The 13,949-nt window shown below is 33.8% G+C and overlaps 2 protein-coding genes and 1 pseudogene across 2 annotated transcripts; 1 reads left to right on the top strand and 2 right to left on the bottom strand.

Moving 5' to 3' along the window:
- Window positions 1–122: 122 nt before the first annotated feature.
- On the bottom strand, window positions 123–2,591 carry LOC133315134 (uncharacterized; annotated as a pseudogene).
- Window positions 2,592–3,349: 758 nt separating this feature from the next.
- Window positions 3,350–5,108, bottom strand: LOC133315139 (BURP domain-containing protein BNM2A-like). Its single transcript, XM_061516711.1, has 2 exons — window positions 4,909–5,108; window positions 3,350–4,600 (listed from the first exon to the last, which is right to left on the bottom strand). Exons 1-2 carry the CDS (start codon window positions 4,963–4,965, stop codon window positions 3,467–3,469), a joined length of 1,191 nt encoding a protein of 396 aa, XP_061372695.1. The 5' UTR covers window positions 4,966–5,108; the 3' UTR covers window positions 3,350–3,466.
- Window positions 5,109–12,331: 7,223 nt separating this feature from the next.
- On the top strand, window positions 12,332–13,142 carry LOC133315146 (organ-specific protein P4-like). Its single transcript, XM_061516718.1, has 2 exons — window positions 12,332–12,438; window positions 12,597–13,142. Exons 1-2 carry the CDS (start codon window positions 12,394–12,396, stop codon window positions 12,855–12,857), a joined length of 306 nt encoding a protein of 101 aa, XP_061372702.1. The 5' UTR covers window positions 12,332–12,393; the 3' UTR covers window positions 12,858–13,142.
- Window positions 13,143–13,949: the final 807 nt, after the last annotated feature.

Genomic DNA, 13,949 nt, shown 5'->3' on the forward strand with positions numbered 1-13,949 from the left:
GTAAAAATTAACATTGACTTAGTCTGTCAATAATAAAATAATAACATTAATTCAAATATTTAATTATAAAAATTGACATAAATTTATTCCCTAAATAATAGAAAATAAATCAATTTAGTTCCTCAATCTCCAATGTCTAGGTAGTGGCAGTAGTAAAGAGCATAAGGCTAAGGACTAGGGTGACAAGCTACCCATTTAGGAGCATAGATATCTTTGTGATTTCTAGAATGGTGTAGTTTTGCTAACTGATACTTGATGTTGTGGGATAGTGATACAAACCTTGGGAAAGCATCATCCCAAAAGGTAGCTCATAAGGTAAGAGAGCAAAAAGTCTATATAAACCTCACACCAGAACTTTATGTTTCTGATGCGGGACTCCAAGTCCTATACCTTGTAATTGGATCGTAGCATTTCACTACGTTCCGCAGCTCCGGCGCCCACGTGGCCTGGCCTTGCGCTAGTCTTTTACTAGCCCTGCAATGCCAGGGTCACCAGCTGCGCCGTTTGATTGCAACTGAGAGACATAGTAGAAGGCTTTAATACCAATTGATGTGAACCTTGAGAGAGCCTCACCCCAAAAACTAGCTCATAAGGTAGAAGACTCTAAAGTCTAAATAAAACTCACACTGGAACCTTATGTTTTCGATGTGGGACTCCAAGTCCCATACCTTGCAATTGGATCGTAACAGATAGCTAGTTGTGTAATTGTTATAACTGGCTTTAGCACCAAGAACATGGACTCTAAAGAAGTAGAACAAGCCTTGGTCTTCCCTTTTATGGGTTCAAATTCACATTGACCAATTATGTCTTTCATGTTTTCATGGGGAGAGTCTTTTGTGAGTGAGAAGAGCTGAAAGGCTTGGAAGTTGTGACTTTGAGAAAGGAATGGAGTCAACTTGTTTTCTGAACAAGAAGCGAGCATATTCTCTGATAGGAAATTGGAGGGTCATTACATTCCCTACAAAAAGATCATCCAAAGTGAAGAAAGCTGACTTGAATGCTTCTGTATGGTCAACTATAGGAAATAGTTTCCCTTTTAAATCTGACAAATCTTGTCCAATTTTCTTGTAGTTTTCTGGATGTGAATTTTTTAACCAACCATCAAGGTAAACCTGATTGGAGATGTAGTTTGCCTTTTCTCTCCCATCTTGGGTGTCTTTAACCATCCATCAAGGTAAACTTGAATGGAGTTGTGAGTGGGTTTTTTCTTTCTTATTTTGAGTTTCTTCAACGAACCATCAAGGTAAGCTTGATTGGAGTTGTGGATGGTCTTTTCTTTTTGGTCTTGGTATCTCTCAACAATCCACATCAATGTAAACTTGACAAGAGTTGTGGGTGACTTTTTCTTTACTATTTGGATTTTCATCCAGCCATCCAGGTAAACCTGATTGGAATTATGGATACGTTTTCCGTTTTCTTCTGGAGTGTTTTCCAACCTTCCATCAAGGTGAGCAAGATTGGAATTATGCGTTGATTTATTTTTACGATCCAGCTCTTTTTGCAACCAGCCATCAAGGTAAACCGGATTTGAGTTTTGAGAAGATTTTTGTTTACCATCTTGGCTGTTTTGCAACCACCCATATCAAGGTAGGCTGGATTGGAATTATGGGTAAGTTTTTTCTAGTGCACAAAGGCTACACTAACTTTGCCAGAGTAAGTCAAAGACGTTGTGTCCTAAATTCAATCTCGCAAACTTTCGGTTACAAAGGAGCTACCTTAGGAGGGATACCAAAAGCTAAGGACAAAAAATAGAGAATTTAATTTTTATTTTTAGCAATTTGTCATAGTAAAAAAATAACGCCTTTCTTTCAAATCGAACAGACCAACTTGAATTAGAGTTTGGTGAATGCATAGAACAACTAAGGAGGATATTAATAAACAAGCATTTCAACGTGCACAGTTGCATATTAAGAGGAAAATGTGAAATGCTAGATTATTAGGATAAAGGGGATGGGAAATGCCCCGCGTAGAAGATATTTTAGCCATCACTGTTCCCCCGCACTCCGGATTAGTCCTATAGCCGGCTCAAAGAGTCGAAGCTCGTGGGGATACCGGAGGGAGCCAACTCGTCTCAAAGAGATAATTAGGATTGGGTAACTCCAAAAAAAGAAGATACAATGAGGCATGCATGCTTCGTTTCATGCAATAAAGTGCCTTACAATCATCAAGAGCAGGACAAAAGGGAGGACGCTCCGGGCATCTCTTAGGGGGCGTTTGGTTGAGGAAATTTTTTTGGAAAAGTAGGGAAATGAGATAGATAGAGAAATGATTGGAAAGATAGATAAATTGAGATAGCTAGAAAAATGTAAAAAAAAGTTGTTTGGTGGGGAAAAACTTTACTGGGAAAATTATGTAACTTTATGAAATCAACAGTGCATTAAAAGCCAGATAACCGGTTTTCCGAAAAATCCCACCTTCAAATTGGGTTTCTAAACAGTGCGGATATCTATGTTTCTCATAAATCCAGACAAATTGGATAAATGGGTTTTTGGTGAAAAACTTTGAAACAAACATGGTGTTTCTAAAAGCCATACTTGAGAAAGATAGATATCCCCTAAAAAGCTTTCAACCAAACACCACATTAGAGCCATATCTTTCTGCTGTTACGAGGGAAAGCTGTTTATTGCGAAAGATGAGTAGATTGAAGCCACTCAGGATTAAATTTTTTGAGAAGAAGTATTATATATTGAGGCAGTAGGAATACTTCTTACTTCTACTTCACTAAACAATCTCTCATGTTTGAACAATGTTTTACTAAAAAATTAACGGTGGAGATTAGTGAAGTTATCATAGCAAGTTGGAAAATAGTTGTTGGAGCAAGAGGTCATCATTGAGATCAAAGAACACAAATCTCGTAGCCGGAATAAGTTGTTGAGAGCAATGAACAAATCGAAGATTGGCCTGTCAGACGAAGGAAAAAGATTTCTGTCTCATAAATTTGAAGCTGGATAAAGAAAATATAAACTTATGACATTTATTTTATTTTTCTTCATAAAAAAGAAAAGAAAAAAATTAAGAGCTCGTCTTACAAAATACAAATCGTTTCAGTTCAATAAGTTTGTATTTTTTAACTGAATATGTTTCAGTTCAGTAAGACTAAATTGAGACTTGCAATTTAATGGCTGTTAATTGCATCAAGTTGGGTAATTGATACGCAAAAAGCCTATTGTCGAACAGAGGATACTTTTGTTGTCAAATATGTATTGTTTTGACAAGAAAGGAGTTGAATAGCTAAACTTCTTGGTTATGTTCAATCCTCACTTTATACCTTGGCAATCAGAAGACAAGAAAATGATTACTCTTAAGGCTCTAAGCACATCAAAATAACATCTTTATTGACATAGATACATAGTTATAATCAAGACGCGCTTCCTAGTACACAAGGTCTAGTACTAACACTATAGCTGGCATAGTTTCATACACACACAAACAGAACAAGACTACTAGATCAGGAACATTGAGCTATTTATAGAGCCGCAGGCAAAGGCACCCACACTAGATTATCAGAAGGGAAGAAATGACACACAGGGGAGGTTCCCGGTTCAACCTTGAGCACGTGAAAGGACACGTGATCTGGGTCCCACTTAGAGGTGTCCATGTGGCAAATAGCTGCAGCTTGAACTCGCCCTCCATTCTCACCTTCTACCAACACTTCATACACATTAGTGTCACTCATTTGGCTGTGGCAATAAAAAACTGCATGAGGGTAAGGCATCGGGTGACATCCTATTGCGTTAGGAACTGAAATCTCTTTCACTTCTGAGATTGTATAGTTCTGTAAAAGGACTGTGGAATTCGTGAGATAGGTAGTGGTCAAAACTTTGAATTGCGCATTGGATCCAAACAGATAAGTTGCAAAATCAAGCAAAGACTCCAATGATGTAGCACAGAACTTGGTCTCTCCTTCCATGGATTCAAATTCACATTGTTCGAGAGTATATTTCATGGCCTTGGCTTGGGGAGAGCCTTTTGAGATAGAGAAGAATTTGAGAAGGAAAGGTAGTTGTTTTGATGAGAAAGGAATCCGTTCAGCTTCTTCTTTGGGTAGAAATTTTGGAGATGCTGAAGAATCTTTCTTGTAAAAATAGATGGGCATTGTTTTCCCAACCTTTAAATCACTTGGGATGAAAAACACATTCAGTTCAGGGTCCATGTGATTGTGATCCTTTCCAATGATCTTTTTGTGTTCATCATCGTCGTCCTCATCATCATCATCATCATCATCATCATCATCATCATCATCATCATCATCATCATCATCATCAACTCGCTTTCCTTTCTTCTTCTTATCATCATCATCATCATCCTCTTCTTCTCTCACATGCTTTCTTCTTCTTTTGTGATCATTATCGTTGTCGTCGACCTCATCATCATCTTCTTTTCCATACTTTCCTTTGAGTCCTTTGTGATCATCGTCATCATCATCATCATCTTCTTTTTGGACAGGCTTCTTATTCATTTCTACATCAGCGCCTTCAAGCTGCATAATATTAGTAAGACCCTCTATTGCAAGCTGTTGCAAATCATAGGATACTTCCCTCAGTTGAATAGCTTTCCCAGATGTTGTAGCTATCTTTCTAGCGCCACTGTCTTGTACAATCTGCAACATCAATGACACAATCGAATAAAGTTGAAAAAAAAATATCAAATGGAAGGATGTTTGACAAATTTATCATAAAAGCAACCATTCTCAGATGAACAGTGTCATGGAAACAAAGGAACCAAAATCATTTCAAACAAAGTTTTGCTGAAAGAAGATATGACTATAAAGTAAAAAATTTCAAGAATCAGTGAAGGAAGACTTAAATTGCAAGATCTGTAGGAGTGTTGCATTATGAAGATGACAATAAAGTTTCAAGTCAACAAAAATATGATTTAATTTAACTGAATAGCATAGCTAGATCATACCAAAAAGACAAGTATGGTGCATAGGATGAAGCTCCACGAAGCCATTCCAAGTCTCATTTCTTTGTTTCTCTTGAAACTTAAGATCTTTTGTCCTAGCTTCTAACAGAAAAGAGTATGAACTAAATAAAAGGCTGAGTGTCTTGGAAAACTAGACAGCTCAGAAGTCAGAACCGCTTCCTTTGCTGTGGATTCCTGTCAAGTTAATTGGATGATGGACCATTGACCTCATTGGGATTCATTATGTTAATGCAGTCTGTTTATAAATTGGCGTGCACCTCGTGAAGTGAGTATTTGATATGAGCAAATAACAACGTGTTTATGTTAACATTATATGTAATTTAAAAATGTCACCCTCCTTTAGTCATTTGATTAAACTTAATTGCACCCATGACTGGCAAATGGGAAATAATTATGGTGCAACGTGCTATAAAATGAAAGGACTACGTTCAGAAGTTAGACTATTTGTTTTTCCTTTTGTTTGTATAGTGGTATGAAGATGAGACATTTGAATATAAAATAGGGAAAATCACATCAAATTGGTCTTTAAATCATACTCTCTCTTTTTTATCATCATGTATTTAATCTGGTTTTTATAAATAGTAATTTTAAACAATTTTATGTCCAAAAAACTACTTGTAGATCAATTGATGTAGTAATCTTTTAATAATGTAATGAATATTCTATATATATTTTGAATGAAAATCAAAGTTCCCTCTATAATAGTAAAAAGTCGTGATAAATTTTTTACTATAACGAATAGTGGCATCAGATGCCCACTTCTAGATTCATACGCACCTCACACATTGCCCGCTAGTTCTTAGGTATCATGGTATCAATTCCTTTGACTTTTTCTGATCATAGTGGGAAACGGAGAACGTTGAGAAAACTGTTCAATCTGCAGCAGCTGTCATGCACCTCGAGCCTTAGCTCATACCACCAGCGCACCCATAAATTTCCAACTTTGAATCGGAATTAATTTTATTGGGAATATTGAATAAAATTTATTGAGTCTATATTTCATAAGTATTATGTATTTACTTCTAAAAAGACATTGTTTTAGGATTGAAAAATTAAACAATTATAATTATAAAGAATATAATAATTTAAAATAAATTAAAATTACAAAAACACTATAATTTTCGTCGCAAAACAATGTTGTATTAAGTTTTGTACAGATAACTTATCTACATTAACTGCAGAAAAAACAAACTCATAAAAATTACACATAGTTACTTCTTTATTTTTTTTATTCTTTTTTTATTTTTCCATCAATCAAACAATACCACCATCTGGGTGGTATTATTTACAGTAAATTTTTTTCACAAATTATACACAATTGATTATCAGACATCTAACTTTTCTAGATAATTTTTTTTTAAAAATGATATCAAACATGACATTTCTAAAAATTCATTCTCATTTTTGTAAGTATTCAAAAAAAAAAATTCCCCTACCCAACATCCTATGTCTCAAATTCTCAATCGGGAATCGGGACTCAGCCTGTGTGAAACCAATAAAAGGGACAACCGTGGTTCACCCATTTTCTGATTCACACCATGGTGTCACATCTGCAGATCAAGTCAACGAAAGATAAAGAAAAAGACCAATATGATAAGATAATGCCTTTTCAAAAGTCTCAGCCTAAGAGAACAAGCTAGTTTTCTTCTTCTACCCTATCTTTTTATGCCTTATCTCGTTGCTTTGAAACCTTTTATAAAGTGTTTTTTAACATTATCATATCAAAATCACATATGCCATCAACCTAATGTTTTGGTTTTGACCCTAACTCAAAAGTAGCGCTGATTTCCCCAAAAAGTTAAACGTGGGAAACGGAGAAGATATAGATAAGCTTTTTTCCACTAATTGGATGTTTGTGGAAAAGCACATAACCATTGCCTTTTTTTCAAAAGATAACTCTAAAAAAAAAAAAGTATTCGAGAATTACGATTTTTATGAATGTGATCCAAAAATGAATTATTTAAAAATATTATTAAAAAGTTATTTAATAGGTAAAAATATTTTTAAGAATATTGAGCTAATTTTCTTGATATTATATTTGATTGTGTTAAATTTTTTCTTGTCACAAAAATCTTAGAATATACCTCTGAGTGGTATTCTTGAATGATATTTTCAAAAAAAATTATACAAAAAATAAAATTCCAGACAAATCATATTTCCAAATTTGTTTTAGAAATCTCGTATCAAACATCGATAAATAAGATTACTATCTTCAAATTCCCGAAATCTTAAAAAAAACCTTCCATCAACCATCCCATAAAAATTTTATATTTGTCATTAGGGTTGTGCATAGGTCAGGTGGGATCAGATTTTTGTGCCAATCCGACACAACTTGATTTTATAGGTCAGGTATTTTGGCTCGACCCAGTTTAATTTGATCCAAGTCAGGTTTGAACCGATTTGAATTTTTTTTGAACTGGTTCAGAACAGAATCAGATCTGACTTGACTTGATTTTTGAAGTGAGTCTGACTTGATTTCAAAATCAGGTAAAATCTGACCTGACCCGCTTTTGACTTGGTTTCAAAATTTATTTTTTATTTTATTTTTTTATAGTTATTGATTTAATTTTTAAACTCATGTAATTTAATTATTTATTGTTTTAAAATATATAATAAATTTGATCTTTGTTGAATAAATACCAATTTTTCAAAAAAAGTGCTAATATTACTATTCCATGGTACTAATCAATGTCATTGGTAGCTCATTCTAACTCATAATTGATATTCGCAATTAGCAATTAGCAATTATCATGATTTTATTGGATCACCAAAAAGCTCCAAATTGATGATAAATTAAAAAAAATGGGAAGAATTTTGGGCCTTGGATCAGGTTCATCGAAGAAAATTAAAAAGAAAAAACTAGTATCATGTAACATAATATAACATTTTTTACCTGCTGACCCATTGGTTTCTGCACTAGCATTTTTTATTTTTTGTTTTTATTACATGTATGGACCCATATTCATTTTTGTTTCAGCAGGAAAAATGGTTTTGATTCTTATTACATGATGGTAGCTTTACCCAAATTAAAATTGATGCAATTCAATTGGAGCAAGTAGTGAAGACGAAGTGCATGGCGGTTCCTACAGATTCAGCCATAGAAGAAGAAGAAGAGCAGGGTGATCCCACACGTCACCCTTCTGCTCCGTCACATGAGGTTAGTTGCATTTGCTTCAATTAATCTCCTATTGCTTACTATAAGTTTATTCTTCTTCTTTTTAAATTATTATTCAGTGATTGTTTTAAATTATTTCTGATGCATTTTTTTGATTTATCAACGACAGTTGATACTTTTTTCATAAAATGGGTCTGGGTTAAATTTTGAGTCAATGGGTTAAATTTTAGATCAATAAGTCAATTATTAAAACAAATCAAGTTTAAAACTAACTCAAATATAAGTGGATTAATATTTAAACTCAGTTCAGAAAAATAAGTATTTATGGGTTAGATCAAAATCAAATCATGAGAAGAGCAACTGAATCAGTTTTTTTCACACCCTTATTTATTATGTTATAATTGATGGCTGAGCAGGAAGATGTTTGTATGTCCTGTAATATTATAGAGTTAACCTTGTTTAAACTGACGCAATTTGATACCATAGTTAACTTTGGAAGTTTATTAGTAACATGTATGATAGTCAATTGTCATTTAATTGCTGTTGGCGTCAACTAGGAAATAGCATCATATTGTTGACAGAGAAACCGCCCCTCCCCCCAACAAAAATATAAATAGTTTTGTCTTTTCCCGTGTTTACATAACAATAATCAATTAAGAATTCAATCTGATAGAAACTCCTTATGAAACAATTAATTGTTATGAAGACAAGTAGGCCCTTCTGATGCAGAAACGAAGTTGACTTTGGCACAAGCAGATAGGTTACAACCTACCACTACAGGACAGACACACACACACAAAAAGAAGCAGCAGAACACAGACTTATATACCAAATAAGTAAATAGGGATTACATGTCATGCATGAACCTCTAGGGAACAAAAGTAAGTGCAACTAGATTTTGATTTGATTTCTTAATGGGTTTAATGTTTTTAGGAGATAATTTATCTCAATACATATATAAAAATAGGGGATAAATTTTCTTATATTGCAGTTGATAACACCATTTTCCAGCAGATACAAACGTACATGGGTCCCATCATTTATTATTAAATAAAGTAAAAAACAAAAAACTCAAAAATCAATCTCTCTGTGTGCAGGAATTACTGTTTACATTCCTGCGGATGGAGAATAGTATTTCCGATAAAAATATGTGTAGTTCATATTTTTTATTTCTTTTTTTCTCCTCATATAACTCTATATAAATTTTATATATTTTTATATGTGTATAAAAAATAAATTTACATCTTAAAATATAAGAAAGACCTTCCTTTATATCTGAGCATCATGATCATTTTTTCAGTGATGCACATTTGAAGCTGATTTTGGAAAAAGCCAACCGAGCATTTTGGTCAACTCTTATTATCTATTATGAAGTTTGTGTCTTGTACATTTTGGATGTGCATGACAACTTTTTAATTTTTTTTTAATTTGTTTTTGGGAATAAAAATTAATAGAAACAGTATTCGATGAAACCATTTTTTTTTATGAGAATCATCCGATTTAATTTCTGTGTGTTAGGGTGTGCATAACAATCTTTCCAGAATGAATTCTTTTTTAATTTCTGTTCCCGAGAACAGAAATGAACATCTTGTACTCTCACTATGCCATCACCACGTTATCGCCACCACTACCACCACCACCATTACCACCATCATTGCCACAGCCACTGCCGTCACCACCACCATCACCACGTCATCGCCACTGCCACACCGCCACCAACCACCACCACCACCTTCGTCGCAGCCACTGCCGTCACCGCCACCACTACCACCACCACCATTACCACCATCATTGTCGTCACCACCACCCCCACCACCATCACCACATCATCGCCACTGCCACACCTCCACCAACCACCACCACCACCACCGTCGCAGTCACTGTTGTCACCAACACCACCACGCCACCAACCGCTGCCGCCGCCATTATCTCTGCCACCATCGCCACCATTATCACCACCATCGCCGCAGCCACTGCCGTCAGTACCACCACTGCCGCCGTCACCACCGCCACCATATGAAAAGGAAAGTGATGATTCAAAAAAAATTATGCTTGATAGGAATTATTTTTTATTATATTATTTGTTGTGTTATCAAACGCAATTCTCATTCTAAGAATAAAAATATAACATGTTATCAAACACATTTTTTTTCTCAGAAACTGTTCTAAGGCACAGAAATAGAAAAGAATTGTTTCTTTTCAGAAACAGTGCTAGGGAACAGAATGGTTGTCATGCACACACTTAGGGAATAGAAAAAAGAATACTTTTTTTTTGTTTTTTTATTTTCAGGCACAAAATGAAAAATGTTTATTTTTCTCAATCACTCTCTGCCACTACTATCATCGTCGATTCATCACCACCACCACCACTATCACCACACTACCGCCGTCGCCACCACTGCTACCATCACCACGCCATCGCCACTACCATCACCACCACTATTACCACTATCACCAACGCCGCCACTACCACCACCTTCACAATCATACCACAACCACCACCACCATACCATATGGGAAAAAAAAAGAGTGATGATCCGAAAAAAACTTATGTTTAATAGGAATAATTTTTTATTTTATTATTTGTCATGTTATCAAATGCAATTTTCATTCTCGGAATAAAAGCAAAACATGTTATCAAATACAATTTTTTTTCCAGAGACTGTTCAAGACACATAAATAAAAAAAATTGATTCTTTTCATAAACAGAAAACAGAATAGTTCTCATCCATACCCTTTTATTTGTTACCCTAACAAATACACCCACTGATTATCTCATAAACCGGGTTCTCCCACTGATTCCATATTTCTTTTGCCTAACGATCAAAGTTGGAACCGTCCAAGGAGTATAAGTGTATATCCATAGATTCCTCAAGAAATCTTGATTACGTGACTCTCTATTATTAATTGAAATTTTATGTGATATGTACTAATACAGAGTAGAACTAAACTATTTAATAAGGCACATAGGGTCGACGTGTGACATAGGATCAACCCTCTTACTTATAAACCAACCAGCAGAGTTGTTGTGCCCGTATGTCAGCATGATGATCATCTTATGCGAGTGTAGCCTTTAGTCCATTTTAGATTTGTGAGGTTTGGGATTTTTCAATTGAGAGAAAAATTTCGTATAGTTTTCAATGAGAAAGGCAACGTCAGTTTTAAATGTTTGTCATTCTACCGAACGAACTAAGCATTTAGACGCCATTACCACTATCCCACAGCACTTATATCTTAGTGGACTTGCATTTTTCTTTTGCTACAGGGTAACAAATGAACCTTTAACCACAAATTTTAGTTGTTATACGTATGCACACCCATCATATATATGACTAAAACAAGTGTCAAAATTTGGTCCATGAAATTGACTGATCTTTATGGACCGCAATCAAAGATTGCTCTGAAGCAAATCTAAATCTAAAAAATGCTCCATTTCGCTTCATTTCTTAGACGACCATATATTGCATGTAATTCATAATATAAAATTTGTTTGTGTTATCAAGTGCTGGCAAGATTTTGTGGATAATGGCTTTTTGTTTATCGTGCCTGTCAGAACAGAGTAACTTTTTTTTCGTGCATTGAAATATTTGTGCATAATGAACTTAAAGTATTCAATAGTAGCTGAAATTTTTTCCAACAACAAGATCATGTTTAGATTTTATTTAATTTTTTGAGTTAAAAGTTAGTTTTAAACTAAAGTTATGAAACAGAGCTTCAAAAATAAAACCAAAAAGTTGTTTTGTAATAATATAAAGCTGCTCTCAAAATTTTGAATGGTGAGAGATTAAATGATTTGTTATTGAATTAAATTATTATGATAAATGATAATATTTATAAATACATGTTAAAAATAAGAATAAAATTGAAAAATAAATATGAAAACTCTAAAAAAAAAAGATGACATAGATCTTCAAAAAAGCTCCTCTGATTAGCTTTTATTTTTTTTTTATTATAAATTTTTGCTTATGATAAAAAGTGAAGATAAAAAAAGAATCGCAAACAGATACTAAATAAATAGTGTGTTAAAGAAAAATTGGGGTTGTTGAGATTCCTTTTATATACGTATAGTCAGTACTCAGTAGTCACACGCGCACAAACTTGTCGTTTCTTCTCTGGTCAAAACATTTTCTATCATGTGTCGTGTGCGACTGTGCGGGAACAGTAGCAATCGAATTTGGTGTGCTTTCCACCTACCATTTGGATTTGGACCTTTGACATTACCGCGTATGAAGTATGTACTTAATTTTTCCAACTGTTATGATAAACATAAATACGTGTTCATCGTGGGTCACTTCTGGTTCTGGCCTAAAGAAATACCTAAACGCTGACAAATCTAACAGATTAGCATAGAGATGAAGTCCATCTCTGCTGTGATAGTAATCTTCTCTCTTGTCCTGGTAAGCTTTCTGAATCTGCTCTATGAAAAACCATTTTATGAAATTCAAGCTATATATATCAATTTGAATTAATGAGTATATATCTATTGTTGTTATACATGACCTTTTGAATTTTCTCTGTACTAAAACTCTTAGAAACGTTTTTTTGTGATGAATAGGTTGCCAACTTCAGCTATGCAAGAAAAGACCTGGGAGATTATTGGAAGAATATGATGAAGGCTCAACCTATGCCAGAAGCAATCAAAGACCTTATTCAGGATCCAAGAATATCAGATGCAGGGAAAGATCCTTTTATTAGGGACTTCGATGTGAAGCCTAATGTCATATTATATCACACCCATGTTGTGTCCAATAAGCAGAAGCAGAAGCCTTTTATCAAGAACCAAGATGGAAGCATGATGCCATTAAAAAAAGGTTGAAGCTACTCATGATTAGAGACGTCAGATCCACATGGAGATCATGATGTAGAGTTTCTTGTATTGAGATATTGATTAGAATTTAAGGCTTATTTTGCAGCAGAGCTATTCATGTTTTTAAACCTATTATTAAACGCTCGAACCCTTTAGTTTATAGATATATCTTTAATCTCTGTGGTTAACCTTCCTTTAGTGCATCTATAAAGCGGGTGATATGTTTATATCAGAATGCTAATTTCAAAATGTAATAAATCTTTGTTAGTGATAGATAGGCTTGATGCTATATATGTCTCCTCCAATGAGTTAATTATTTATTTAGTAAGAAAAACAAGATGAAATACATGTTAAAAAGAGTTTCAAACTCGCAGTTCATTTTCCCCTTGCTATGCAAAGTATTAAATTGCCGCCAACCCCACATGAACATGAAACTATCCAATTTTTTTATTGGCTTTTTCTAGAAGATGAATAACATTCTGGCACCGGCACCCAAGGATGACGGTACTTACGGTTGAAAATGTTGATTTCTATTTGACATACCGGGTGTTAAACGTGTTTCGTAACGTCTTGGAGTCGGCAGGTTAATTGTTTTTACAAAAATACCCTTTACTTAAAAATGTTAGCGAAAAATTCAAAAACAACCCCCGTGTTTCCATAATTCCATCCATCTCTCCATAACAGTGTTAGAAATTTGATTAAATATGTTTACTTTATCCTTTTTAGAAAGAAAAAATAAAGTGATAAAAAGAAAAAAAAGAAATATCAAATATAATGAAAACTTAGATTACTTTACAAAAGACTAAATGAAAAAAAAAAAAAGTTCAAATATGTCTAAAAAAAAAATAGAAGAAAAAATAAGACCAAATATGTTAAAAAGCACAACAGTGACAGAAAAAACTAAAAATAAAAAATAGTCTAAATGAAAAAATATATAATACAAAAAATAGAAGAAAAAATTAAGATAAAAAATAGAAAAAAGAAATAACAATTATGAGTTTTCAATATATCTGATTTTATTTTATTTTCTTTTTCTTTTTTGTCCTTAATCTATTCTATTTTTTTATATAATCCCATTTTATTATTTTTTATTTAGATATA

The sequence above is a fragment of the Gastrolobium bilobum genome, unplaced genomic scaffold (genome assembly GCF_033153095.1).
Source record: "Gastrolobium bilobum isolate Gb01-03AN ecotype WA unplaced genomic scaffold, APGP_CSIRO_Gbil_v1 utg8583, whole genome shotgun sequence".
Taxonomy (NCBI): domain Eukaryota; kingdom Viridiplantae; phylum Streptophyta; class Magnoliopsida; order Fabales; family Fabaceae; genus Gastrolobium; species Gastrolobium bilobum.